Source organism: Epinephelus lanceolatus, chromosome 12 (assembly GCF_041903045.1).
Source record: "Epinephelus lanceolatus isolate andai-2023 chromosome 12, ASM4190304v1, whole genome shotgun sequence".
Classification (NCBI taxonomy): Eukaryota; Metazoa; Chordata; class Actinopteri; order Perciformes; family Serranidae; genus Epinephelus; species Epinephelus lanceolatus.
The window spans coordinates 42,271,151-42,298,386 of record NC_135745.1 but is presented as its reverse complement, the minus strand read 5'-3'; the positions used below and the strand labels follow the sequence as shown (position 1 = coordinate 42,298,386).

The window sequence follows — 27,236 nt, the reverse complement described above, 5'->3', positions numbered from 1 at the left end:
TTGAGGTTGATGCCAGCAGTGTGAAGGCTGAAGAGACGTTAGCTGCAGAGCCAAAGTACATAATAACACATCAGAGGGCAATAGACAACACTTGAGGCAGTATTACTTCATATTACATATTATTTATTGTCATTTAATACTTTCTCAATCATTCAGCAGAAGCCAACTTTTTACTACAGAACAATAAAATGCAACTCTATACACATCAATGGTGTTACTGGTGTTACTGGTGTCAGGAAGTTAATGGTTTCAGCACAAAATGTGGTCATGCTTAAACATTCATCACCACACATGGTAAATCTTTATTCATTTATTTTTTGCAAACAGCACATGTAAATAATTCCTGCAGGAATACAGTTGTACAAAAGAAAATGGTGAGCAGTTTCATTCTTTGTCTCAGACACATTCATGCTTAAGCTTTTCTTGGCCAAAGTATTTTAAGTCAGAGTCTCTCACTATGGAGATGCACTGTGTTTCTCTCATGACTCTCAGGGACTGAACTCATTGCTTCCAGCTTGGCATTGCCTCACATTTTTCATTCAGTCAGCATGTCATCGTACTCTGGAGTGCAGGGAGCATTTCCCTTGATTTCTGCAGTGAGCAGAAGGACAGTGATAGTGGATTACAAGTATTTAACAGAATAATAATAATAATAACAGAGTTTATAAAATGCCTGCATCGTTTCTTGTTGGTGGCAACTAAATACATTGTGTTAATATTGTGGCCTGTTAGTAGCTGCGACAGCTGGATGGCTTGTTCGTAATTAAATTCCCCAGGTAAAAAAACAAATACAGCAAGAACTATGAGTAAAGTGACAATATGTTTGTAACTTCTGCTTATTCATTCATTTAGCATTAAAAACAACCACAACAACAAAACAGAAACACAAAGAAATCACACACGCCTTTCCTCCAGTAGCTGTCTGAGCTGAATAGAGAGCCATATTCCTGACTTCACTCCCTGTCTAGTTACTGTTCCACTGCTTTCTGTAACTCAGTACATGCTCAGCATTTCTGTTAAGCTTTACTTTTTATGTTCTAAGACAAATCAGCTCCAATGCATTAGTTGCGAAAACAAATTGAAACCTTTGTGATTAAACAACAATTACTCTGTGAGTACAAAAAAACTACAGGTCCCATGAGCACAGGCACTCATCGTAACTTGGTTGTCTCAGCTATACGTCTTGATTCCCCCCTGGGCCTTGATCAAAATCACTCACAATCCCGTCTTGTTCTTTATTTATACATGTCAGAATGGTCAGAGGAGTTTCTCTCCTCTTTCTACTTTAGCCATGAGCTGTGCTTTTTCTCTCATGGCCATCAGGGACTGAACTCGTTGCTTCCAGCCTGGCTTGGCCTCAGATTTCTCTCCCTCAATAAGCATGTCAATGTACTCTGAAGTGGAGAGAGGATCTGGCTTCAGTGCTATCTCTTTAAGTCTGTTTAGACACTGAGCAGACATCTCCATAAATTTCACCACCTGTGTGTGCACATTATCATATGCAGCCCTCAGCTTTCCAATCAGTACCTCAACAGGTGCCTTTGCCTCGTTGGCCTTTAGGTACTTTTCTTTCAGCTCTGTCACTGTTTGTTTTTCTTTAACCTCCTTATACTCCCATGAGTACTTCTGATTATGGTGTACATTCCAGTAACATTTGCCTCGACACTGAGTACATTTTCCATCTGGTCCCATTGCAGCACAGCGAGCTTTATCTCTATCATTGGGTATTTTACAGGGATAGTGACAGGTGACGTGACACTGCTGACAGTTGGTGATGTAATTTCCAGTACCAGAAATGTCTTTTTGAAAAGGCTTTGTGACAGTGACTTCAAACTCAAACTTCTCATTTCTGCTGATCTCTGCCTCGTGCTCTTTCAGTTTGTCAGTTGTCTCTTTTAACTCTTCGAGCTTAGCTAACCCAACTCTAACCTGTGTCTGCAAATTTTCAACTGAAGTCTCGAGCTGCAGTCTTTCTCTGAGGACCTCTTTTGTCATGGTCAAGCTTTTGGTGTCCATGACATTTAAAGCAGCAAAGAACCTCTTCATGCTTTTTGTCCCCATGTCCCAAAACATCTTACTGAAGCTTTCATCTTCGTCATCGTCACTCATGCCACCTTCTGCAGATGATTTGTTGTCTGTAAACAACGCCGAATTATTGAATTTGAAGTGAAGTGGCTGCCCCTCTTTTGTTTGAGGACACGGGACACCTGAGGCTTTGATTGCCTCAAGAACTAGTGGTTTCTTGCCGTCTGCAAACGTCACCAGAACTCTGATGTTTTCTGCAATATCTTTGCCAAAGATTGAGAGCACAGAATCAAACACATATTTCTGTGTTGGTGTGAGTCGGGCCGAAGCAGCCTGAGCTACGAAACACACAGCATCAATGTGACTGACACCAAGCTCAGCAGTGAAGAGATTACGGAGCTGTTCTGTGATCTGTTTGTCTCTTTCTATGCCTCTTGTATCTCCAAACCCTGGAGTGTCAACAATGGTCAGTGAGTACTCTATTTTAAACCCCTCCTGGTGGTTGAGTTTGTACACAGTGACTTCAGATGTCTGACTGTGAGCTTGTGATTTTGACTGATCCTCATCAACTAACTTAAAGCGAAATGAATCCTCCCATTTAACACCCAGAATGTAATTGATCATCCCATTGATGAGAGTTGACTTTCCAGTACCAGTGGCTCCGAGAACCATAATGGTGCGATTGGGTTTAGTTATTTCTTTCCCGAAACTGAAACGCTTGCACCCTGTGACATTGATTTGTTCTTTTTTTAGGGTAATTTTATAAACAGGCAGAGACCCTGTCTGGGGTTTTAGCTGTGTGCTTTTTTCTTTAACAGCATCAGCAAGACGTTTGGGGCTTTTTGAAAAAAGTCCAGCCATAACAGCCTGCACTTCTGCACACAGTTTTGAAATACTGAATTTACAATCAGATGATACCAGGACCAACCCTCTGGGAGGTAGTAGCTAGTTCTAATCAGAAAACAATAGTTGGACTTAACGTCTGCAGTAAAAGTGTACGTTTTCTGCTCTTGAAGAAAATGAAGTATTCTCAGGTCAACATCTGCAAAAGATAAAATATACAGAAATTAAAGTTCAAGCTTCATTTCCTTCATTGTGTATTTCCTATTGCTTGTGCATGATTAAAACTAATACAGGCTCAGACCACCATAACTAATGTTAAAATGAAGTCAGGCAAAAATACAGTGTATGTCAAGAAGCAATATTAATTAATGTGGAAAAAAATATTTTCCCTTATAGCACAATATGGGACAGTGGGCCCCTTGCAGCAACATCTTCTTAAATTTCTCTTATGTTTTCTCTTAATCTTTTGGTAAAGGAAATATAAGAGAAGTCACCTCCAAATGCACCAAAAGTTCTTTACCATCAAAATCTGCTCTTACCCAGGTGTGTTCAATGATGAATCCCACTTGATCATCAGTCACCCAAAGACTCTGACATATGCTCAAGATTGGAGAGGTGCCACCAAAAAAGGCTGTAAGAAAGAAGAAATTCAGCAGTGGTGAAACTGACATACTGTTATATAAACTTCAAGTAAATGTGATTTTTACTGTCAGTAGTGGTGTTACAGGAAAATCAGAAACTGAGCAATTACAAAACATTTGCTCGTCCGCAGGAGTGAACTAAGTATTTAGATCCTTCACTTGAGTAGAAGCACTGATAACACACTGTAAAAAATACTCTGTTACTCGTAAAAACTCTGCATTCAAAATTTTACTTATGTAAGTACAATCAGGGAAATGCTTTGAAGTGTTGAAGTAAGTAAAAGTACTCATGCAGCATTTTAAATAAGTTTAATAGATTAAAGTAATTAAACTAATTAAAATGGAAAACAACAAGTCCTTACATAATTTATATACAACAAGCTGGACCATAACGTTACATTCCAACACTGGTCATCAGAGGGATGCACAATTACTGAAATAACAGTAATTGGGATCATTGGACCAAGTATCGTAGTATTTCTCTGGCCCTGAATTACTTTAAACCAGTATCTAAAAGTATATAGTATTTATGCAATTTTTTTTAAACATAAAATGTATTTTTACCTTGTGTTGGACCACAATCACAATGTTTTCCTCTTATCTTAGTCAGAGCACTCTCAACCACTTGTAAAATTTTCACTTACCTAAGAGAAAAGGGAAAATAAGGAAATATTGGTGAATCCCAGAATTGGGGAAAATTTGTGAAAACAAGAGAAAATCTGTTTGTACATCGTTTCTTGTATGAGACCTAATGTTTCTTGGTCCAACTGAGAGATTCCAATCAGCAGCTGGCAACAGAGCAACAAACAGCAGTAAAAGACCAAAGTTGACATACACTTAAGTGGTGCCCAGAAACATCATAGAATAGCAGAATGTATTGCCAGGCTTCCTGAAATAATACTGATATTTTAACTGGCAAGTCCTGTAAACTTCAAAGATTACACCCCCCTTAGAAATGGGGTCCTGACTGTCAGCATGAAGGACGATTGCACCTACACTGGATCAGGATCAGTGTTACAAAGTAGTTCCAATAAATACTGTTCACAATATTTTCTGTAGCTTTTATAAATATGAGTGTGTAAAATGCAGGAAGCAACACCACATTGCACATTGTGTGTGTGTGTGTGTGTGTGTGTGTGCAGTGCATGTAAAAGGAGCTACAGACTCAGCTGAAGCAGCACTCGTCCTCCCCTCCTGATCCCTCTTGCAGCAACATCTTCTTAAATTTCTCTTATGTTTTCTCTTAATTTTTTGGTAAAGGAAATATAAGAGAAGTCACCTCCAAATGCACCAAAAGTTCTTTACCATCAAAATCTGCTCTTACCCAGGTGTGTTCAATGATGAATCCCACTTGATCATCAGTCACCCAAAAACTCTGGCATATGCTCAAGATTGGAGAGGTGCCACCAAAAAAGGCTGTAAGAAAGAAGAAATTCAGCAGTGGTGAAACTATGGGGTCAGATCAGTCTCATAATGAATGAACTCACGCAGAATTTTTCACAAATGCACATGCTCTGGTTCGCAGTTGTATTTCGGACTCACTAATGCACACACTCTGCTTCACAAATATTATTTTGAGGCACACTTGTAATATAAATTCACAGATCATGCAAATCGCTGAATGTGCATTTACAAACTGCTTCCCATTTGTGAACCTCTCTACATTTGTGAAAGAAATCTGTGTGGTGAATTTTGAGACTCCTCTGACGTTGCAGGTCAACGAACGTCACCATTGGCTGATAAATCTGTCAGTCAAATTTATGATTCTGATTGACAGATTCATCAGTTAATCAGGTGTGTTCGCTTCCAGCCAATCGTATGGCTCCTTACATTTTCTCCACACTTTTAAACCAATCGCAGAGCTACTGTTTGCAGTGTTCAAACAAGACGTGCTAGACTGAAACGGTGGAAGAGACATGGATCAATCTCAATCTGTAAGTAACACATTTATCTTATTATCCCCTCGTTGTAAATCATGCAATGTTATTGAATTATAATGAGTTGAAGCGTTCTGCTTAGCCAAGTAACATGTTTGAATGAACATAAACTATGAATACAGCCATATGATTGGCTGAAAGCGAACACACCTGATTAACTGATTAATCTGTCAATCAGAATCATGAATTTGATTGACAGATTTATCAGCCAATGGTGACGTTCGTTGACTTGCGACGTCAGAGGAGTCTCAAAATTCACCACACAGATTTTCACAAATGTAGAGAGGTTCACAAATGAGAAGCAGTTTGTAAATGCACATTCAGCGATTCGCATGATCTGTGAATTGATATTACAAGTGTGCCTCAAAATAATATTTGTGAAGCACAGCGTGTGCATTCGTGAAAAACCCTGCGTGAGTTCATTCATTATGAGACCTGGGGATAAAAGGAACAGTGAAACACTTTTGGTCTCACAGAATTTCTATTGTATTTTTTACAGAATGAATTACTGTTCAAAAAAGGTTTTAAATTACTGCTTAACAGCGTACTGTATATAATAAATTGTGAGTAATTTTCTAGACTATAACGCATTCCAAAATGATGTGATGTGTAAAACGTGGGCAGCTATTATTCAAGCTAAGTGTCATGACTTAAAGATCCCAGCCACCTGGATAACTGCCTTTTCTCTCTGTTGAGGTCAGGAAGAAGGTAAATGTTACACCAGGCCGGCACTGACAGGCTCAGGAGCAGCTTCTACTCTCAGGACACAAGGATACTGAATGATGACCCTGCCTTCTCTTACACATGAAGCCCAGCATAAGTTCAATCAGGAAGACCTTCCTGTGCTCATTCACTCACAATTCTCCCTCTCCCTCTCCCCACTGCTTCCTCCAATCAGCTGCCTCTGGGCGTTCACTCTTCTAGCTGTCCTATCGTAATTAGCCACAACCTCCATCAGCCAATCAGGTTGTCACTACGAGATTTTAAATCTGTTCTCTCCTCTGCCGCTTTCAGCTGTCATTCTAGGCAGATTCGCCGCCCCTCCTCCACCCGTTCACCTCCAGCCGTTGTATCCAAGGTCAAAGAGTGCCTGAACAGGTGCCTCAGCCTTTGTGACTTTCAGGTACTTATCTTTCAGCTCTTGCACTGATCTTTTTTCTTTTGTTTTGCCTCTACAGCTGGTGGTTGCTGGTTGTCTGCGAATGTCACCAGAGCCTGATGATGTTTTTGGCTACATCTTTGGCAATGATCGAGAGCACAGAATCAAACACATCTGGTAAGATGGGGGGAGATGCCCCCGTTAAGAGTGAAGTCAGTTAACTGTAAAATTAAATAAAATGTTTGGATATAATTTTAGCATGTGCAGGAATGAGGATGCCAACCAACCAACCCACGAATTGGTAGAGTAGTCAATTTTGTTGTCATAGCACAAAAATTGAAATCTTCTAAAGGTGCGTCTTGTCCCACTATTGGGGCAAAATGCCAAAAACATGTTTGTGAGGTCACTGTGACCTAAAATAAAATCATGCAGTCATGTTCAGGCACCGATGACCTTCAGCATCACATAAACACAACACATAAACAGAGTAACAGCTCAGTGTGTTCAGCAACTTACCGTTTAGTTTGTCTCTGATCAGGAGGGGAGGACGAGTGCTGCTTCAGCTGACTCTGTAGCTCCTTTTATATGCACTGTACACACACACACACACACACACTGTGCAATGTGGTGTTGCTTCCTTTCACACAAGTCAGACCATTTCCCTGAAGGAGCACCTAGCCCAGGTGCTCCAGATCAGGCATTCAGGCCACACCTCGTCTCTGTGGGGGAGGCGGGGCTATGGGCTACACACACACACACACAGTGCGATCTTCGTGAGGGGAGATGAGGCGGAGAAGAAAACAGAGAGTTGAGCGTCAGAGAAAGACAGGGAACTTGTTCCTAAACCAAACACCACGGCCCTGTGTAGGAGTGTTTTGGATTAAAACCAAATGACAGAGGGCAGCCCAGTAATGTGGACGAGCCGGTGTGCCAGGTTTGTTCTAAAACCATATCAACAAAAAGAGCGAATACTACCAACTTAACTGCACACCTGAGAGTGAGAGACTGACAGTCTATTTCTTTGTATTTATTTCGATATTTTTACGTGTTATTTCGGATATTTAAATTTTCTTTTTTGCATTCCTAAATATTCTAGTTAAATAAATGTTTATTTCTCTTTAAAATGGTGTACTTAAATCATTTCGCCTTTATTATCATTTTATAAGTTTAAAAATGGTCTAAAAACAGCAACATTACAACAATAATGAAAATAATCTTAAAAGCACAATATTACTCAATATTATCGCAATAATTTCTGACGCAATTAATCGTCCAGCAAAATTTGTTATCATGACAGGCCTAATCATAATAACAATAGTCAAGTTTTTATAAAGTAGTTGAAACTAGCTCCACCTCCAGCAGCTACAACAGTAACATGCTGCTCTAACACTGATGCTTCATTATTAATAATCTAATGATGTCATATATAATCATATCAGTCAGAGGAACCAAACACTACTTTTACTGCAATACTTTAACGACATTTTTCTCTCTCAGAACTGGTTCTTATGACAGATTGTCTGACCACATCAGAAATCAAATGTGTTTATCATTCTGAACAGCTTCAAGGTGGAGTGAATGTAAAAATAATTAGGCAATAAACATCAAAACACAAACACTGTGACTGAAACACAACATCGGAGCGGGATGGGACGGGAGTCATTCTTGTGGGATTGGGACGGGACAGGATTTTTTTTTTTTCTTTTTCATGGGATTGGGATGGGATGGGATTATTTTTGTGGGAGTGGGATGGGACAGGACTGAAAATCCACTCCCGTGTCACCGTCTAATTGGTACTAATTTAGCTGTCTTCATTTTCCTAGGAAAAGTGCCCAGTCTGAATGATAAGTTGCATATGTAAGTTAGTGGATCAACAATTTCATTAATGATTTTCTTTATTAGTCATGTCAATACCCATGTCATCACATGAAGTTTTATTCTTGAAGTTTACTATCTCTATGATTTCATTTCTAGCTACATCTCACAAAAATATCTACTTCTAGAAACGTGTAATGTACCCTATGACCTTCCATAAAAAAAGTGTCTTGACTTGCATGACTACATTTGTATTTAATTTTTATTTTGGTACCATGCAGCACCTTTGGTCTCTGGCTGCAGAGCTACTGTGGCCTGGTGTCAAAACCTGTAATAAGTCTTTATGACCTTTGACCTTTCAGAAGAGAAAAGTTGCAGATTTCTTTTTTCTAACAAAGATGAAGAAATAGGTTTATACTCATGTAGAACAGTCATGTTGACCACAGTTCTGCTGCTGAACAATAAGTACGTGCTCTGACAGCGATGACTGATAAAATAATGTGTTAAAGAACCTTGAGCTTTATGGGTGTTATAAATGTGAGTGTAAAATGCAATGGCTTTCTTTCACTTTCAGGTTTACACAGTGTGTTATCAAGTCATAAACACATTTGATGTCCCTGGTTATCACCTCTAGTCCTCTGGTCATTGGATTACATATCAGATTTTATAGCTAATCAAAGTTCGTGTTAAGACAGTGTGTGTGTGTGTGTGTGTGTGTGTGTGTGTTCTACACTGCATATAGACTGAGGCAGCACTCGTCCTCCCCTCCTGATCAGAGACAAACTGAACGGTAAGTTGCTGAACACACTGAGCTGTTACTCTGTTTTTAATGCTGTTTCAGAGTTCATGTGATGCTGAAGATGACTGTGGTGAAACCTTAACTGCATTATTTTTGTTCAGTTTATGTAAGAAAATCATTATTTATATTTTTGTCGTCTATCTCAGACAAGTTTAACAATATTCTACTTGGCTGAAGTTTGTTTTTTTTACATCCTCTCCTACACAGTTGATCCTAATGTCAAAAGAAGTATTATTCAAGTGTATTCCTTTTGGCTTTGGCAAAATGTCATGTCCATTATTCCAAACTCAGCATCAATATTATTAAAGTATTATTTTCTAATATGATTTGTTTCTTTAGAGGCAGTTGACAACTGGCAGTGTGTCCATACGCTGTTGGACTTAACAGTGAAGTTAATTCATACTTCCTCCTTCTACACTTCAAGACCATCAACTGCTCGACCATCCAACACAACTAGCTGTAAGTGAAAACAAATTATTACACATTATAATCAGAGATTAACATTTGGAAGCCTGTCAACCTTGTGTAAATAATACTGTGTAAAGTCAGGTTCTCAAGATCTGAAAGACAGAGTTAAATTCTTAAAGTGAAAGCATAAAAGTGACGTTCCCTAAACCTATAGCTTATCCCACCTATAGCTGCTGTTGCTACACCTGTCAAGTTTTAATGCTAGCTCAGCACATATGCAGCTTGCAATGACAACGGTGGTGAATTTAACTATATATTGTTTTCACAATTTCAAGTGTAAAACAATTGCTTTTTGTTTTCAGACAGAAGCAGACAAAAACATTTGTCTCATTTTTGTCAATTATAACAGCAGCTCTGATGTCTAAGTCATGCTAACTTAGCACTGTTTTTTAACGAAGAATTAACTTACAAAAAAGAAACAAATAAACTGAAGAAAATCTGATGTCCTGCCCTGTTTTCTAGATGTAACTCCATGCAGCTTGAAATAATCAAGGAACATCAGACTTTGGACATTTAAACCCCACAATGATATCATTTGCACTATCAGATGACTCATAAGGTAAAGGTTAGATGTGGGTTTATCTGATCGTTTTCAGTTTGTTGACGTTCATAATGAATCATCCTTACGTACCAAAGTTTGTTTTGGAGTTCCGCAAGGTTCTGTGCTCGGACCAATCCTATTTACTCTATATATGCTTCCTTTATGTAACATTATTAGAAATCACTCTATAAATTTCCATTGTTATGCGGATGATACTCAGTTGTATTTATCGATGAAGCCAGAAGAAAGTAATCAATTAACTAAACTCCATAACTGCCTTAAAGACATAAAAACTTGGATGAGCACCAATTTCCTGATGTTAAATTCAGACAAAACTGAAGTTATTGTTCTTGGCCCCAAACAACTCAGAGACTCTTCATCTGATGACATAGTTTCTCTAGATGGCATTGCTCTGGCCTCTAGCACTACCGTAAGAAACCTCGGAGTAATATTCGATCAAGATTTGTCTTTTAATTCTCATTTAAAACAAACCTCATGGACTGCATTTTTTCATCTGCATAATATTGCGAAAATTAGGCCTATCCTGACCCGAAAAGATGCAGAAAAATTGGTCCACGCTTTTGTTACCTCTAGGCTGGATTACTGTAACTCTCTATTATCAGGTAGCTCTAGTAAGTCCTTAAAAACAGCTAATTCAGAATGCAGCAGCACGTGTACTAACAGGAACTAAGAAACGAGATCATATTTCTCCTGTTTTAGCTTCTCTGCACTGGCTCCCTGTAAAATCCAGAATTGAATTTAAAATCCTACTGTTAACTTATAAAGCTCTAAATGGTCAAGCTCCATCATATCTTAGAGAGCTCATAGTGCCATATTATCCCACCAGAACACTGCGCTCTGAGAACGCAGGGTTACTCGTGGTCCTTAAAGTCTCCAAAAGTAGATCAGGAGCTAGAGCCTTCAGCTATCAGGCTCCTCTCCTGTGGAATCATCTTCCTGTTACGGTCCGGGAGGCAAGCACCGTCTCCACATTTAAGACTAGACTTCAGACTTTCCTCTGAAATGACTGAATGGCTGATTAACAGACTAGAGTTAAAAATGGCTGCAACTCCCCCTCCTCAGCCGCTGCCTTGAGGAATGTGGGTATTATTATGACTTGGAGAAGTGGATTCATTTAGACTAACATATTCATCTTGACACAGCCAGGTTTCAGTGAGACTGAGTAAATCAATATGATTATCTGATATTAATTTGTTTACTAACACTGCTTTAGACGATAGAGACCTGATATTTAACAGTCCGCATTTAATTCTCCTGGTTTGTCTTTCTGTCACAGAAGAGGTTTTAATTTTTATGAGGTTGTTATGCACAACTCCTCTTTGTTTAATTTTAGATTTAAATAATTTAGGTGGTCGGGGGACAGACACCGTTTGTATAGAACTATGAAAATCGAAAATCGGTGCCTGGAAGTGGGCCAGATGGCACCCGACCTCGTCTCCTACTTCTCCTGCAGATCGTCCTCTGATGTTGATTTAGTACCTTAGGTTCAGTTGGCAAACACTTAGAGAAACACTGGAGTCGAGTAGAACCAGGTGCCATCGAGTTTAATGTGTTCACAAGCAACAACACATACAACTCATTGAGTCAGGCTCCGGAGCACGACTGAAGACTGGCTCTCAGTGTGCTCTCTTATATGCCGGTGGAGGTTTGACAGAATCTCCACCTCTTTTCGTTAATCCTTCCCACTTAGACCCAAATCTATTGGTGGCGAGCTTTTTCCTTTTGTCCAATCCCGAACGGGCCTGTTTCTAATGGTGTAATCACTTTCACTTTAGGCCTGGAATTTCCCAAATTCTCCACCCTTAGATTTGGGCCTGCTTTCACTTTATTTTTAAAAACATATAAAATCTGGGGACTTTGTCTATACAGTCCCCTGTACTTTCAAACAATGTGAGCTTAGAATGTGTGTCATGCAATACAAACATTAAAGAGTGTGTGTGTGCTATTATTAAACAATACATGGTGTGGTGTATGTGTGCTCTTCAATATAAATGCATAACCTTGTGTTGTGAATACATAAACTTGTGTAGCATTGTTTTTATCACACATGGATGCATAACAAGCAGTTTTATAAGAACTTGTAACATAAAATATGGTTATATGAACTTCACTCTTAATCAACTTATGCAGTTTAATACTTTTATCTGATTTAAGATTAAATCTTACACTACATTCCCCCCTTTGGGGCTACACAGTCCCATCTAATGCTTGAATCAAAGAGAGAAAAATATATATATATTCCCCCCTTTGGGACTTCATAGTCCCATACCATTAAACTAAGTTCAGTAGATATCACCATAAATCAACTTTAGTGATTTTTCCCTGCATCATTGCACCGAGTAAGCATTATGGTATAGTATTTAGAATATAAAACCCTTGTTATTTTCTGCTGCATGCATAATCATTCATAATGGCATTCTTATACATAGGTCACAATCGGCAAAATGCATCTCAGTCTTAGCCAGTATTGCTGTCCGGTTGTTGTCCATCAGGCACATATGATGTGCCCATCATCCGCAGGCGCCGGTAGGATGCCATCTGGTCCCTCAGCATTCCGACCTCCTGCTGCAGGGCATCCCTAGCCTGGGTCAGCTCCAGGACTTGGTTGCGCAGATTGCGTGTCTCTTGTTCGATGAGCTTCATATGTTCTGTCTGCAGCTTCTTGTTTTCAGCCTTCCTGATTACATAGGAGCCATAGCGAATTCTGCAGAGTCTCTTACGCAGTATCAGGGGGTAACTCAATCAATCAATCAATCAATTTTATTTATAAAGCCCAATATCACAAATCACAATTTGCCTCACAGTGCTTTACAGCGTACAACATCCCTCTGTCCTTATGACCCTCGCAGCGGATAAGGAAAAACTCCCCCAAAAAAAACCCTTTAACGGGGAAAAAAAACGGTAGAAACCTCAGGAAGAGCAACTGAGGAGGGATCCCTCTTCCAGGACGGACAGACATGCAGTAGATGTCGTACCGAACAGATCAGCATAATAAATGAACAGTAATCCGCATGACACAATGAGACAGAGAGAGAGACAGAGAGAGAGATGCAGGTAATGACAGTAGGTTACAACAACATTATTGAAAGTAATAATATAGTTATAGTTCTGGCTACTGTGGTACAATATGTTGAAAGTATGTATTAATATCTGGCAGTATACATGTGTGACAATAGTCATATGTGTATAATAACAGTAGAAGTATGACTAATGACTAATGATGGCAGCAGCAGCAGGAGGCATCTGGCAGGACCACGGCAGCAGCACAACCACACACGTCACACTGTCCAGGCACCGCTGCGATATGAGTTAATCTGAGAGACAGTGGAGCACAAAGGCTCCGGAGAAGAAGCCGAGTTAGTGACATCCAGAATGGCCGAGTTAGCAAAATGCAGTAATAGAATACGAGAGAGAAGGAGAGAAGGTGCCCGGTGTATTATAGGGGGGTCCTCCGGCAGACTAGGCCTAAGTCAGCCTAACTAGGGGCTGGTACAGGGCAAGCCTGAGCCAGCCCTAACTATAAGCTTTATCAAAGAGGAAAGTCTTAAGTCTAGTCTTAAATGTGGAGACGGTGTCTGCCTCCCGGACCGTAACAGGAAGATGATTCCACAGGAGAGGAGCCTGATAGCTGAAGGCTCCAGCTCCTGATCTACTTTTGGAGACTTTAGGGACCACGAGTAACCCTGCGTTCTCAGAGCGCAGTGTTCTGGTGGGATAATATGGCACTATGAGCTCTCTAAGATATGACGGAGCTTGACCATTTAGAGCTTTATAAGTTAACAGTAGAATTTTAAATTCAATTCTGGATTTTACAGGGAGCCAGTGCAGAGAAGCTAAAACAGGAGAAATATGATCTTGTTTCTTAGTTCCTGTTAGTACACGTGCTGCTGCATTCTGAATTAGCTGGAGAGTTTTTAAGGACTTACTAGAGCTACCTGATAATAGAGAGTTACAGTAATCCAGCCTAGAGGTAACAAAAGCGTGGACCAATTTTTCTGCATCTTTTCGGGTCAGGATAGGCCTAATTTTCGCAATATTACGCAGATGAAAAAATGCAGTCCGTGAGGTTTGTTTTAAATGAGAATTAAAAGACAAATCTTGATCAAATATTACTCCGAGGTTTCTTACGGTAGTGCTAGAGGCCAGAGCAATGCCATCTAGAGAAACTATGTCATCAGATAAAAAGTCTCTGAGTTGTTTGGGGCCAAGAACAATAACTTCAGTTTTGTCTGAATTTAACATCAGGAAATTGGTGCTCATCCAAGTTTTTATGTCTTTAAGGCAGTTATGGAGTTTAGTTAATTTGTTACTTTCTTCTGGCTTCATCGATAAATACAACTGAGTATCATCCGCATAACAATGGAAATTTATAGAGTGATTTCTAATGATGTTACCTAAAGGAAGCACATATAGAGTAAATAGGATTGGTCCGAGTACAGAACCTTGCGGAACTCCAAAACAAACTTTGGTACGTAAGGATGATTCATTATGAACGTCAACAAACTGAAAACGATCAGATAAATAAGATTTAAACCAGCTTAGTGCAGAACCTTTTAGGCCAATTAAGTGATCCAGTCTCTGCAGTAGAATTTGATGGTCAATTGTGTCAAACGCCGCACTAAGATCTAATAAAACAAGAACAGAGACAAGTCCTTTGTCTGAAGCAATCAGAAGGTCATTTGTAATTTTAACTAGTGCTGTCTCAGTGCTATGATGCACTCTAAATCCTGACTGAAATTCCTCAAATAAATTATTATCATGGAGAAAATCACACAGCTGGTCTGCGACTACTTTCTCAAGGATCTTTGACATAAAGGGAAGATTAGATATTGGTCTATAGTTGGCTAACACCTCTGGATCCAGGGTGGGCTTTTTTAGTAGAGGTTTAATTACAGCTACCTTAAAAGACTGTGGTATATAGCCTGTTAATAAGGATATATTGATCATATCTAATATATGAGTGTTAACTAAAGGAAAGACCTCCTTAAGTAGCCTAGTTGGGATGGGGTCTAAGAGACACGTTGATGATTTAGATGAAGACTGCTGTCAATTCTTGAAGAGAAATTGGGGAGAAGCAATCTAAATATATATTAGGTCTTACAGCTGTGTTTGAGGTTAGATAGGTACTATCTGAGGACAAGAGGTCATGAATTTTGCCTCTAATAGTTAGAATTTTGTCATTAAAAAAGCTCATAAAATCATTACTGCTAAGGGCTAAAGGAATACAAGGCTCAATAGAGCTTTGACTCTCAGTCAGCCTGGCTACAGTGCTGAAAAGAAACCTGGGGTTGTTCTTGTTTTCTTCTATTAATGCTGAGTAATAGTTTGCTCTGGCATTGCGGAGGCCCCTCTTATAAGTTTTGAGACTGTCTGTCCAGATTAAACGAGATTCTTCCAGTTTGGTCAATCGCCAATTCCTTTCAAATTTTCGCGATATTTGTTTTAACTTACGGGTTTGAGAGTTATACCAAGGAGCGAACTTTCTTTGCTTTTTTAACTTCTTTTTAAGAGGAGCTACAGAGCCAAGTGTTGTTCGCAGCGAGCCTATGGCGCTATCGACAAAATGATCAAAGTCGGTACAGGAAATCTCTGTTACTGAGGGACTTGGTATTGAATTTAACGACGGAGTAATCTTTTCCTTGAATTTTGCGACAGCACTATCTGATAAACATCTAGTATAGTAACTGTTGCTGAGTGGTGTGTAATCAGGTAAAAAGAAATCAAAACTAATCGGATAATGATCCGATAGCGAGGAATTCTGTGGAAAGACTTTTAGGTTATCAATTTCAATTCCATACGTAACTGCGCACAATTCGGCGGAAAGGTCCATGGGGGACAGGATGGAGCAGTGTGCGTAGGTTTTTCACCACGTCAAGATGCCTTTTCAGGGTTGGCTCCCCATCGGGCAGGCTCCAGAGGTGGCCTTCTACTATCTAAGGGCACACTCCATACTCCTGCTCCAAGATGTCCCGGGTCTCTTCTGATAGGGCCTGCACCGACAGGTGGCCCTCATAGTGGACTTCCAAGTTCGCCTCTGAGAATGGGACTGCAGGCAGTGGGCTGGTGGGCGAGTAACTGGGCGATCAGGGGAGCATAATGGCAGCATGTCAGCACGGGCATTGTGCTGAAAGTTTCCCCCTTGAGGTGGTGCCTGCACAGTGGTAGGTGTCTGGACTTTTAATGCGGCCTGCATCAGGTACTGGGAAGACTGCAGGCCTGGATTCACATTCCCCCAATTTACTTCCCGACTAGGACCCGCCTGGACCTGACCTCCCGAGTTGGAGGTACTGGCGGGTGGTTCCTGTTGGGCCCCACTGTGGCTGGGGACCTCGGGCCCTTGCAATAAGAAGCGAAGCAGGTCTTTGGAGGGAGGTTGGGCCAGGGCCGGAGCGTAGAGTTGCGCCAACGTCATCTGGTTGGAGCGTCCACGTCCTTCCATCGGGGTGCCTCCTCCGGGGGTGCAGATTGGTGCAGGACGGCTGGCCATTGGACCGGGTAGCCCTGCGTGATATGTGAAGGTGGAGGTAGAGGATACAGCTGGGGAGGCTGGCTCGGCCCTCCCGGCCCCTGCTGTTGGTACTGGAACCCAGGCTGGCCCCCCTGGCTCTGCTGGTATGGATACGGGGTTCTCCAATTCTCAGCCATTTTCTGTTCCTATCTTAAGATTGTAAAGGACATTTTTTAGTGCACTTTCCCTATTAATGTTAATGTTATGCCTCTCCCTCCAATACTTAATTTTGTACATAAGCCATGCAAGCAGGATCTACGTGTTAGTGGTTAAGCATTAGTAGGGGTCTGGTGACAGCAAGTGTGTCAGGGGCTTTACATGATCTCCTCATAATCTCCCTCAACTGGCCTGGGTTTCTGATCATATTGGACAGTTTCCAATGCCATGCCTCGTGGCATTATCTCATATTGATTTCCCTTATTTCGCCCTGTGAGCTGGCCTTGATCCTTAGGAACCTTTCCTTGGGAGCCACTCATGTCTTCATACGACTCTGTGTATGCCATAGGCCGTGGACTTTGGTCTATTATTACAAACTGTCCTGTGACACTTGCCATAGTTTTTTTCATTACAAGTCGCACCAGGGGAAGAACACAGTAGGATATCACAAGAAGGGCCAACACAACAAGTCCCAACAGCACTCCTGTCATTCGCAAAATCTTCTCTGGGGATAGTGCTGCTAACCAATCCCAAATTGAGGAAACCTTAGTGTTCCAATTGGAATGCTGCACATGTTGGTCTCTTAACCGACGATGTTCTCTAAAGCCCAAGTTAAGTTGTCCTCTTCCCCTGTATGCATGGGGATGACAGTACAACAGTCTTCTCCTATCACATCACAGACCCCTTGGTCTTGGGCAAGCATTGTCTTGATAATAAACCTGTTTTGTACCGTCATTACAGATGTGGCATGCAGTTGCTCACTTACTCCTTGTAAAGCTTCTATGGTCCAATTTACAAATCTTTGCTGATTATACCACAAATAATTCGCCCAGCGACTGTTACGTTCCACGTACAGTGCATTTGTAAAGTACCCACCAAGGGGCACGGAACCCCATCCTCTGGCCCATGATATTTCGCTCTCTGATATAGCCTGGTTTTCCCGTACAGTACCTGATTGTATGTAATGTATATGTTGGCATCTCCCTTCCAGGGGTGCGTTGAAGTGCTAGCTGATCTACGCTGTCTGTTTGTAGTATCGTTAGTGCGACTGCTGTTTAGACTTATTATTGTAACTTGTCCTGTTAACATTACTGGAGCACAGATTCCAGTCCAGTTAGCTGGCAATACAGTTTTCACTTGAAGATCGTTTTCACACACCCAAAATATATCTGCCAACAGGGCTGTACCATTTGTTAAGTTAAATATATAAATCCAAGCGGTGGTGTTATAGTTGCGCCCCAGAACTATGGAATCGTTTCCACCATTGGCCACCTGGTGGCATTGGATTTTGGCTTCTTGAGTTGTATTACATACCTTCTGCACCCCTGAGAGCCGCATCGTACCCGCTGTTGAGGACACATTCCCTATGACAGCTTCATATCTGCATTAGATCAGCCTCTCTGCCTCCTGGGAAGTGTTAGTAGTAGTAGCATTGTTTAACCAGTGTTCTATATTATTTCCGCGTGCCACACAAAATGTGAATACAAGGTCTTGTGCCAGATGCACTACCAGAGGTACGTGGAACTCCTGTTGAATTTGATCAGAGGCATTTTGAAAACTTTCTGGGCAAATCGTAGACGTATTAGTCCATTTTTTAAATCCTGCTGCCATCTACATAGTGCATGCAGCAAAATATTTATCATGCTCCCAGCACTTATCTATGTCTGGGAGAGGCCTGACCCTGGGTAGGCCCATCCTCCTATGACATGCTATACATGTATTATTGGTTACTTGTTTAGCAGAGTATTCTAGCCATTGATAGAACGTGTTAGACTTCCAAGTGGCTGTTCTTATTAACTCCACTCTCTGCATCAGCACGTCTCTTGGTTTTCTTTGGGGCACTGGATCTAACTGGAGCCATTGGCGGGCTACTTTTATTGGTATGGTGTGTTCTGTGTTTATGTCGGCACAACCTCTCTTGTCACACCAAACTCTTGCTGTCACCCTTCCCTCTGCGCTACAGCGTGGTCCTATGGACCGGCCATGCAACCTAATGCCTCCTGAACCCTCCACCAATATGTCATCGTAAGCATGCGATTTATAGTAGGTTAGTGAAACTCTCTCTCTGTATGGTATCTTGCCCTGCTTGGCGGCTATGGTCCCTAGCGCCACTGCACACTCGCCTACTTGCTCCTGGCCTTGTCCACCCTGCTCTGCTCCTTCACTTTGTTTCACTCCTGCCAGGATGAGCAATAGGGTTAGTAATACTGCGGCTATTACTCCCACTTTAATTCCTCCCCCCGTTCTGCCTAGGCCTTCTGGCCTTCCCTGGCCTGGTCTACTAAGGGGCTGGTCCTTCTTCTGCGTCTGTGTCTCCTCTGTCTGCGTTGCCTGTGTCTGTGTCTGACTCCTCTGGGTCTCTAGCCTCGCCTGTTCCTGAGCTGCTGCTTTCTGGGGTACTGCTTTCTGAGCTGCTGCCTTCTTCTCTTTCTCCTCCTTCTGCCTCTGCTCCCTCTGCTCTCTCTGCTCTTTCTGTGCTTGGGCCCTCATCACCGTCCCCGCGGCCATCAGATGACGACTCATGAGGTTCATCGCCAGCCACTGTGGACGGAGAGCCTCCCTCCGAGGTACTCTCTGATGACAACCTCTCTGGCAGCGACCCACTGCTGTCACTCCGAACTCTGCCCCGGTCCCGCCTGCGCACCAAGCGTGCTGACCTCCTGGTCCCCTGTTCCTGCGGGGAGGCATCGCCTTCCTCTTCTGGACGACCCTCTGCTTCCCTTGGGGCGGCCTCGCCGTCCCCTTGTGGATCTGGGGGAGCTGCTCTCTGTCTGGCTCTAGGCCGAGGTACAGTTGGCCCCACTGGGACTGGGACTTGTGGGTTAGCTCTGCAGCAGTGGTTAAGATGGAACCAAACGTCCTTACCTTCAACTTTCAAGGCTGTTGGTGTGGCTAATATGACCTTGTATGGACCTTCCCTTCGTGGCTGGTCCCACTTTCTTTTGAACACCATGACATATACCCGCTCTCCAGGACGTATTTTTTGGAGGTCTGCTGGGATGTCGACCCCTCTGTCCTCGGTGGCACCTTTCACCTGCTGGAACACAGCCCTGTGGATACGAGTCAGACTTTGTAAATAGTCAAACATTTCACCTTGCAACTGTTCCAGCGAGGGCCCTTCATAGGGACCTCTCAAATGTGGTATTGGCATGGGCCGGCCCATAAGCATTTCATGCAATGTTAGATGCGTGACTCTGTTGGCTTGTGAGCGCATAGACATTAGTGCAAGCGGTAAAGCATCCACCCAATTAAGCTTGTTTCCACTATCTGCCACTATCTTAGCTATTTTGGTTTTCAAAATACCATTCGCCCTCTCTACTGCTCCCTGTGATTGGGGATGGTAAACGCAGCCAAACTTTTGTTTAATTCCCAATTGTTTCAGTGTCTCTTGTATGACATTGGACACAAAATGGCTACCATTGTCTGATGATATGGTATCCGGCATCCCAAATCTTGGGAAGGCTTCTTGACACAAAAATTCTGCAACTGTTCTGTGGTCTGATTTTGCAGTGGCTTTTGCCTCCACCCACCTGCTATATCTACATATGACCACCAAGATATATCTCATTCCCCTTACTCTCGACTGTGGTCCCATGTCTATGTAGTCCAACATGAGATGTCTGAACGGACCATCTGGGGGTGGTATATGTGCCAATGGGGCTGTGAAAACTTTCCTAATGTTGTATTGGGCGCAAGTGTCGCATTCGCTTAGTACTCTATCTACTGTAGCTGCCATGAATGGTGACCACCATACTGCTTGCAATTTTCGTAGTATCTCCCCACTTGCGCAATGGTCACTACCATGCGCCCAAATTATTGCATGTCTTAACAGTAAGGTTGGTAGTACAAAATGACCATGAGCGTCTAGCCAGACTCCATGCAGTGGACCGGGTCGCATGTTTCTTATAGCTCCTCGTTTTACCCATAGGCGTTTCTCCGCCTCATCTACTCTATTTTGAGCGGCCTTAAGCGAGGGCAGGGAGGTGAGAGATTCACAGTCTTGTATGGTCAATATGGATGCCATTACTGCACCTATTGCTGCCTGTTTAGCTGCTTCATCAGCAAGATTACTCCCTTTGGTTACCAAGGAATCTGTTTTTTGATGGGCTGGACATTTGATGACTGCTAGAGCCGTGGGAAGAAGCATGGCTTCCAGTAGTTCAAGGATGGCTTCTCCATGAGTGACAGGAGTGCCGTCGGCTCTGCGAAACCCTCGTTGTTTCCATATGTTAGCATGAACATGGCACACGCCATAGGCATATGCTGAGTCTGTGTACACATTTAGTGACTTTCCTTCTGCTATTTTACATGCTGCTGTTAGGGCTTTTATTTCTGCGAGTTGGGCTGAGCAAGGCTGAGAGAGCTTACATGATTGCAATGCGACAAAATTCTGATCGTCGTTGTCAAGTTGAACAATGCCATAGCCAGCATGGGTACCGGTGGCATCACGGAAGCATGACCCATCAATAAACAATGTGAGATCAGCTGGGATTGGTTGGTTGTGTAAATCTTCTCTAGCACGCATAAATTTGTCTGTATCATGAATACAGTCATGTGGCGTACCTTCAGTTGGTAACACCAGCTTGGTGGCGGGGTTAATGGTAGTACAGCGCTGAATGTTAAGTTCAGGGGCTGATAGGATTACCTCATAGCCCGTGCGTCTGGCTTGTGTTAAAACAAATCGTGGACTTGTTAATAGCGCATGAAGTTGATGGGAAGTATACAACGTCACAGGATGTCCCATGGTAAGCGATGATGCCTTCTGAAATGCAAATACAGCTGCAGCTAGCCCCTGATAGCAGGGCGGCAGCCCAGCTTCAATGTTGTCTAGCTTGGTGCTGTAATAAGCTAAAGGTTGCTTTCCTGTGGGTGTGTCTTGCATAAGCACAGCACAAGCAAAGCCTGATCTTTCAGCTACATAAAAATGAAAAGGTTTAGCATAATTAGGAGTCCCCAATGCTGGAGCGGATTGCATGTCTATTTTTAGAGCTTGGAACGCTCCTTCTGCATCCTCTGTCCACACCAACTGTGCTGTGTTATTGGTTTGACCTGCTGCCCTTATCAGAGCCCTGAGTGGAGCAGTTTTGATGGCATAGTCACAAATCCACGGCCTGCTGTAGCCTGTCATGCCCAAAAAAGATAACATCTGGCCCACCGTTTGCGGTTGAGGGGCCTTGATCACTGCCTCTAACTGAGATGGTGCAATACATCTTTTATCCCCACTCAACTGTCTGCCCAAGTACTCTACAGACTGTTGACAGAACTGCAGCTTATCTTTGTTGACCTTGTGCCCTCCCTGTGCTAGAGCTGTGAACACGGCAATGGAGTCTTTTTCACATTGTTCTTTTGTGGGGCTACAGATCAACAGATCGTCCACGTACTGCAAGACTGTGCTTGGTACGTTCAAACTTGCTAAGTCTTGTGTCAGCACGCGGTTAAAGATCGACGGGGACTCCGAGAGCCCCTGTGGGAGCCTCGAGTACGTATATTGCTGATTTTCGTATGTAAAGGCAAACAGATATTGTGAATCTGGATGCAGTGGTACACTGAAGAAGACTGAACACAAATCAATCACTGTGTACCACTGGGTGTCTGGTGGGATGTTTGATAACAGTGTGTGTGGGTCTGGAACGAGTGGTACTTCGCCGTCTATAACGGCATTAACTGCTCTCAAATCATGAACTAAACAGTAGTCTGTTGAATTTGGTTTCCTGATGGGAAAAATGGGTGTGTTGCAGGGGCTCTTAATTTTAACAAAGACTCCTGCTTCCACCAGACCCTTAATTGTTGGTCTGATACCATCAATGGCATGCTGCTTAAGAGGATACTGTTTCTGATATGGTAGGTTAACGTGTGGCTTTAGTTTAATGTGAACAGGTTGAGCTGATTTTATTAATCCCACATCGGTCTTATGGGCTGTCCACAGCTGGGGCGGGACCTGGTTTAGCATTTCCCTATGTTCTGCAGCAACTACCGTGTGTGGGTGTGTTTCCATCTACCATTACCTTATCTGCTATTGCTTCATCACCTACTTTGACTGAGATTCTGATAAACTGTTTATCTTTTGAAATATGAATGTACTTATTCTTTGTAGGTACCCACTCTTGCACCTGCAGGGCACGCTTGACCATAGGACCAAGATGATAAGACTCATAGCCTTCTGCCACTAACAGTGTGATATATGGTGTGGAATTTGGTACCTGGAACCACCCAGACAATTCCTCTGGAAGGCGGACAGCCGCTGCCATGCCTTCTGGTCCCAAAAACATGTCTTCACTTGTGACTAGACATGGTTTTTTGTTTAATACTGCATCCCAACATTCCTGGTAATCTACATGAGTCAGATCTTTGTCATACATGAGCGTGCAGTGCAGTGGCAAAGTGGGGGTATGTGCTGTGTCATAGTGAAGTTGAATCCACACCTCCCAATCAGTCCATGCCTGTTTGAGGTGTGACTCTTCTGGTGTCAGCTGGAGCCAGTAGGCGAGTGCTTGCTGTTTTTCTGTCGTGTCCTGGGGAAGCTGTGGCATCATGTGTTGTGGGGGTTCGTCAGGGAAATCCAAGTACAGTCCATCTTGGGTGCACATGATTTTTGCTTTTAGTGGGCATAAAATGTCTCTCCCTAATAGGTTTACTGGGGTATGGGCTGAATATAGCAAGGGCACGCATATAACTTTGCCTGCAATGAGCACTGGAACGGGTTCCGTCAGTGGTATGACTTGTGATTTCCCAGAGAAGCCTGTTGTTTTTATAGATGACATGGAGAGGGGGAACCTGGAACCTTCTTTTCCAATGCACGAGTATGTGGCACCTGTGTCCACCATGAAAGGGTATTCATGATCGTGAATGACAACAGGTATGATTGGTTCATCTTGTGACCGCAGTGATATTGCTGGTGACATTAGTTCCCCCTCAGGCTTCTCTGGGCACCCCTACCAAGGGCGTGTCCGCTCCGTGTTGGGCCAGTTTTGTGCTGGACCGTCCCATGGATTACTAGGGCAGTGGGCCCGTATATGGCCTGGTTGACCACACCCCCAGCACAGGTTATCATGTGGAGCTGGATTGGCTCCTGGATAACCTGTACCCATGTCTGGCGGGCCTGGTTGCTGGTTGGGCGCGGTTTGCTGGAACACATGCTGGTTTCCTGGTATGTAGTTTCGGCCCCCCTTCCAGCCTCCCCTAAACGTTGTATCTCCTCTGGTTCCACCTCTGCCCCGCCCTCTTGGGGGCCGCTGATTGCCTCCTCCTCTTGGTGCCTGCTGCTGGTAATAATAATGATGATGCGTGGTATTAGCAGAATTGTCATTTCCTGCTGTGTTTGGGTCTGTGGGGGTTGGCTGTGGAGGCGCTTGGGGCTGGACGGCCTGGGGAGTTGCTTGGTTTGCCATTACCATGGGGGCCTGAACTTTAGTTTTTTCTTTCTCTTTTTCTTTTTTAACCAGCTTACTCAGCTCTCCCAACTGTAGCTGTGTCAGCTTGTTGGCTAGCTGTTTGCTATCCTCTTCCATTTTCTTTTTGTCTTTTCTGTAGAGCTTCACATGATGGACAATATGCTCTGAAAACAGTGGCCAGTCCATCTTCATCAATCCTACCACCCCCTCTAGACGTTGCTGCACATCTTCTGGCATGGCTTTTTTAACCATCATTTTGAACAAACTCTGAGTTGTTTTATTAGCATTCCATGCTTCCCCTGTCTCTTCCTTCCACCTTTTCTGGAAGCTGTGTAGGAACTTGGAGGGACATTCATCTTCCCCCATGGTTTCTCCCTCCAGTTTGGACGGATCTCTCTTTGCTGGGTAGTGTGCTCTCAGTTGCTGCCACACCCGGGAATGGTAGCCTCTGAAATTCACCCCGTCATTTGCATTGGTGCCAATGGCTGTACTTAAGCCAGCATCTGTAAATATCTCCTTGGTGGTTTGTTTTCCTGCCACATAGGTGAGTATAGCTTTGATATCTCCTACTGCCAACTGTATACCAGCTGTGGTTTCTTCTAAAGCCATGATCCATTTGTCGGCTCCATCTGTGAGCACTGGTAGACGCTCTGCCAGGCCTATCATGTCCATGAAGGGCCAGGGCTCGTACTGTGTTCTTCCACCAGTTTTGGTTATAATGGGGCACATGGAACTTTCTGTCTCTTCATCTGACAGGTCCAGCAGTAGGTCACCTCCTACTGATTTCCCATTTCTTAGTGTCATGCCAGCTCGGTTTTGGCTTCTTCTATTTTCTGCCCTTTGTCAGTAGCCTGTGCTTCCTCTGACCATGCTCTGTCGGTCTCCATAGTGCCTTGGAGTGTTAGAGTGATGTGCTCTGTTGTGGGGCTAACCTGGGGTTCCCTCTGTCTCTGCTGAGAAGCCTTATGCTCCTCCAGCCGCTCCTCCAATTTGTCCAACTCCTGTGTCATACGCCGTACCTTATCCTCAGCCCTCTGGGCAGCTCCCTCCAGTTCTTGAAGTAACTGTAAGTCTTGAGTGCTCTTTGGTGAAGCTCCCCCTGAGGCACCTTCCCCAGGACCCCCGCATCCATTGGATGATTCATTTCTCATTTTCTGACTTGGGTGAGGTGTGGGGTCGATGATGGCCGTTCCCTGACGCTCTTTCTCCTGGCACCTTCGGTGGCGCTCCGCCTCCCATTCAAACCATTCTCGCCACTGTCATTCCCCTATAGCACTCAGGGGTCTGGATTGTGACACTGGCCCCTCCTCCTCATTCCTTCGTGATGTTGCAGTGGGGGACTTGGATTCTCCAAAGAGGAGGCTCGAGCAGCTTGAATGGTGAGCAGACTTTTCATAGGGAGGCTCGCGTAGCTGGAATGGAAGGACTCGTATCCGTCCTCCTTCAGTCGCCTCAGCTTCTCTTTCCTTTCGTGTGCTTGCCTCTCTCTAGGGGGCGTGCCTTCCGCACTGGCGAGGCCTGCCATCTCCTGGTCGATTGATTGCTCAGCATGTCTTCCCTTCTTGCCATTACGCGTCTTGGTGTATAATTCAAAGTCAGTGGCTTCCGTATCCCCGTCGTCATCCGACGATCCGTCAGTACTGTCTGTCTCTGAGGGAGGCGCTGATTCCAGTGGTAGCTTTTTCCGTGGTTCCTGCTGTTTCTTTTTCTTGATCTCTTGCTTAGTGTTTTTAGTTAAGGACACTGTGAATTTCCCTTGTAATTGACCCTCCATCTCCATGGCTTTTGCGTTCCTTAGTGGATATTGTCCTATTATTGGCTGTGTTGGCTCTTGTGGATATGGGGGTGGTGGTGGTATAGGTAGGGGTGGTGCTGTAGGCACCACAGGAGCTGTAGGCGTCACCTTTTCCTGATCCTGATGTTCTTTTTCCTTCTCCTCCAGCTGCACCATTATTCTTGCCCCCACTTGTTTAAACCATCCCAACACTTCCCTTTCTTTGGCTCTTTTGTTTTTAACTTGTAGCTAGCTTTTGTGTCTTTGGCTTCAATGTGCCTCAGTTCTGACTCTACCTCATCACAGCATGCTTGATTGAAAGTACCCTCCATAGGCCAACGATTCTTTCCTGATATTCTTTTGTGCCAATTTGCCACACAACGTTGGATGCGTTTCACCCGACTCGGGTGTTGTCTCATTACTATCTCCACAGGGGTCAAAACCCTTTTTTCCATTTTTTCCTGATTGGCTCCCATGAAGCCCTGTTTCACTTCACTGGTTCTTGGGATCTCTGGCAGTTCGTCTGTCTCTTTCGTGCATATTAGTACTATGATTTTCCCTACTGTTATGGCAATTTTATATTTCTTTTCTCTGTATGGGTTGTACTCCAATTTGTGTGACCTGTCCCCTTGGGGCACCTGGGTTAAACACCCAAATTTACCTGTTTCCCACTCAACTTTCCTGGGCACAACAACAGTTTGCAGCCGTGGAGGGTATCTCACTCCGTCTTGGCCTCGTATACTTATCTGGTGTAGAGGAAGTGAAGCTACTGGTCCGTTTTTATAATTATCACACAAGCTCTGTAATAGAGGATTTAGTGAATAAGGGACCCACAATCTACACAAAATCTCTTCCCATTCTTTTACTTTTTTCCAAGTTGATGAATTTAGTAATTTGCCAGAGTTTCTGTTTAATGTTTTGCTCGTCCTGCCAACGCTCAGTCCCCTCCTTATCTATGTAGGTTCTTTCCAGCCAAAAGTGTGTGCGTATCCCTCTGTATTCTACTGGACCCTCTGTACTACAGTGTTCTTCTATGATCTCATCCCCACTGTCATCTCCCACTTCCATCTATTTTAGATACTCCTTTATCCCTTCTTCTTTTCTCTCTGATCTCGCCTCATTAAAGTTTATTACAGCAGTGGAGCTTATGTATTTGATTTATTGGTTAGGTCTTTTTCTTCTTTCTCTATGCCTCACCCCCTCCTTATGTCTGTTAGG

At 43.3% G+C, this 27,236-nt stretch overlaps 2 protein-coding genes across 5 annotated transcripts in view; one reads left to right on the top strand and one right to left on the bottom strand.

The window, feature by feature from the left end:
• Positions 1-106: 106 nt before the first annotated feature.
• Positions 107-7,194, bottom strand: LOC144465132 (uncharacterized). Of its 2 annotated transcripts, XM_078173460.1 has the most exons (5): positions 7,062-7,194; positions 4,834-4,925; positions 4,074-4,153; positions 3,408-3,499; positions 107-3,067 (listed from the first exon to the last, which is right to left on the bottom strand). In XM_078173460.1, the coding sequence occupies exon 5, from the start codon at positions 2,884-2,886 to the stop codon at positions 1,258-1,260; it is 1,629 nt and encodes a 542-aa protein (XP_078029586.1). In that variant the 5' UTR covers positions 2,887-3,067; positions 3,408-3,499; positions 4,074-4,153; positions 4,834-4,925; positions 7,062-7,194; the 3' UTR covers positions 107-1,257. The 2 variants fall into 2 exon arrangements, with proteins under 2 accessions (XP_078029586.1, XP_078029587.1); XM_078173461.1 differs by lacking the exon at positions 4,074-4,153.
• A 1,888-nt stretch (positions 7,195-9,082) lies between these two features.
• LOC117245762 (uncharacterized) overlaps positions 9,083-27,236 on the top strand; it is a 78,231-nt gene continuing 60,077 nt past the window's right edge. For 2 of the 3 annotated variants that reach the window (XM_078173456.1, XM_078173455.1), the window contains exons 1-2: positions 9,083-9,150; positions 9,499-9,618. The gene's annotated coding sequence lies outside the window, so the exon portion shown is untranslated. Of the gene's footprint in view, positions 9,151-9,498; positions 9,619-10,089; positions 10,188-27,236 lie in introns of those variants that run through there. The other variant, XR_013492472.1, reaches the window with a different exon arrangement.

Excerpts from the sequence above, each read along its gene's own strand:
- LOC144465132 (XM_078173460.1), bottom strand. The coding sequence starts at position 2,886 with ATGGCTGGACTTTTTTCAAAAAGCCCCAAACGTCTTGCTGATGCTGTT.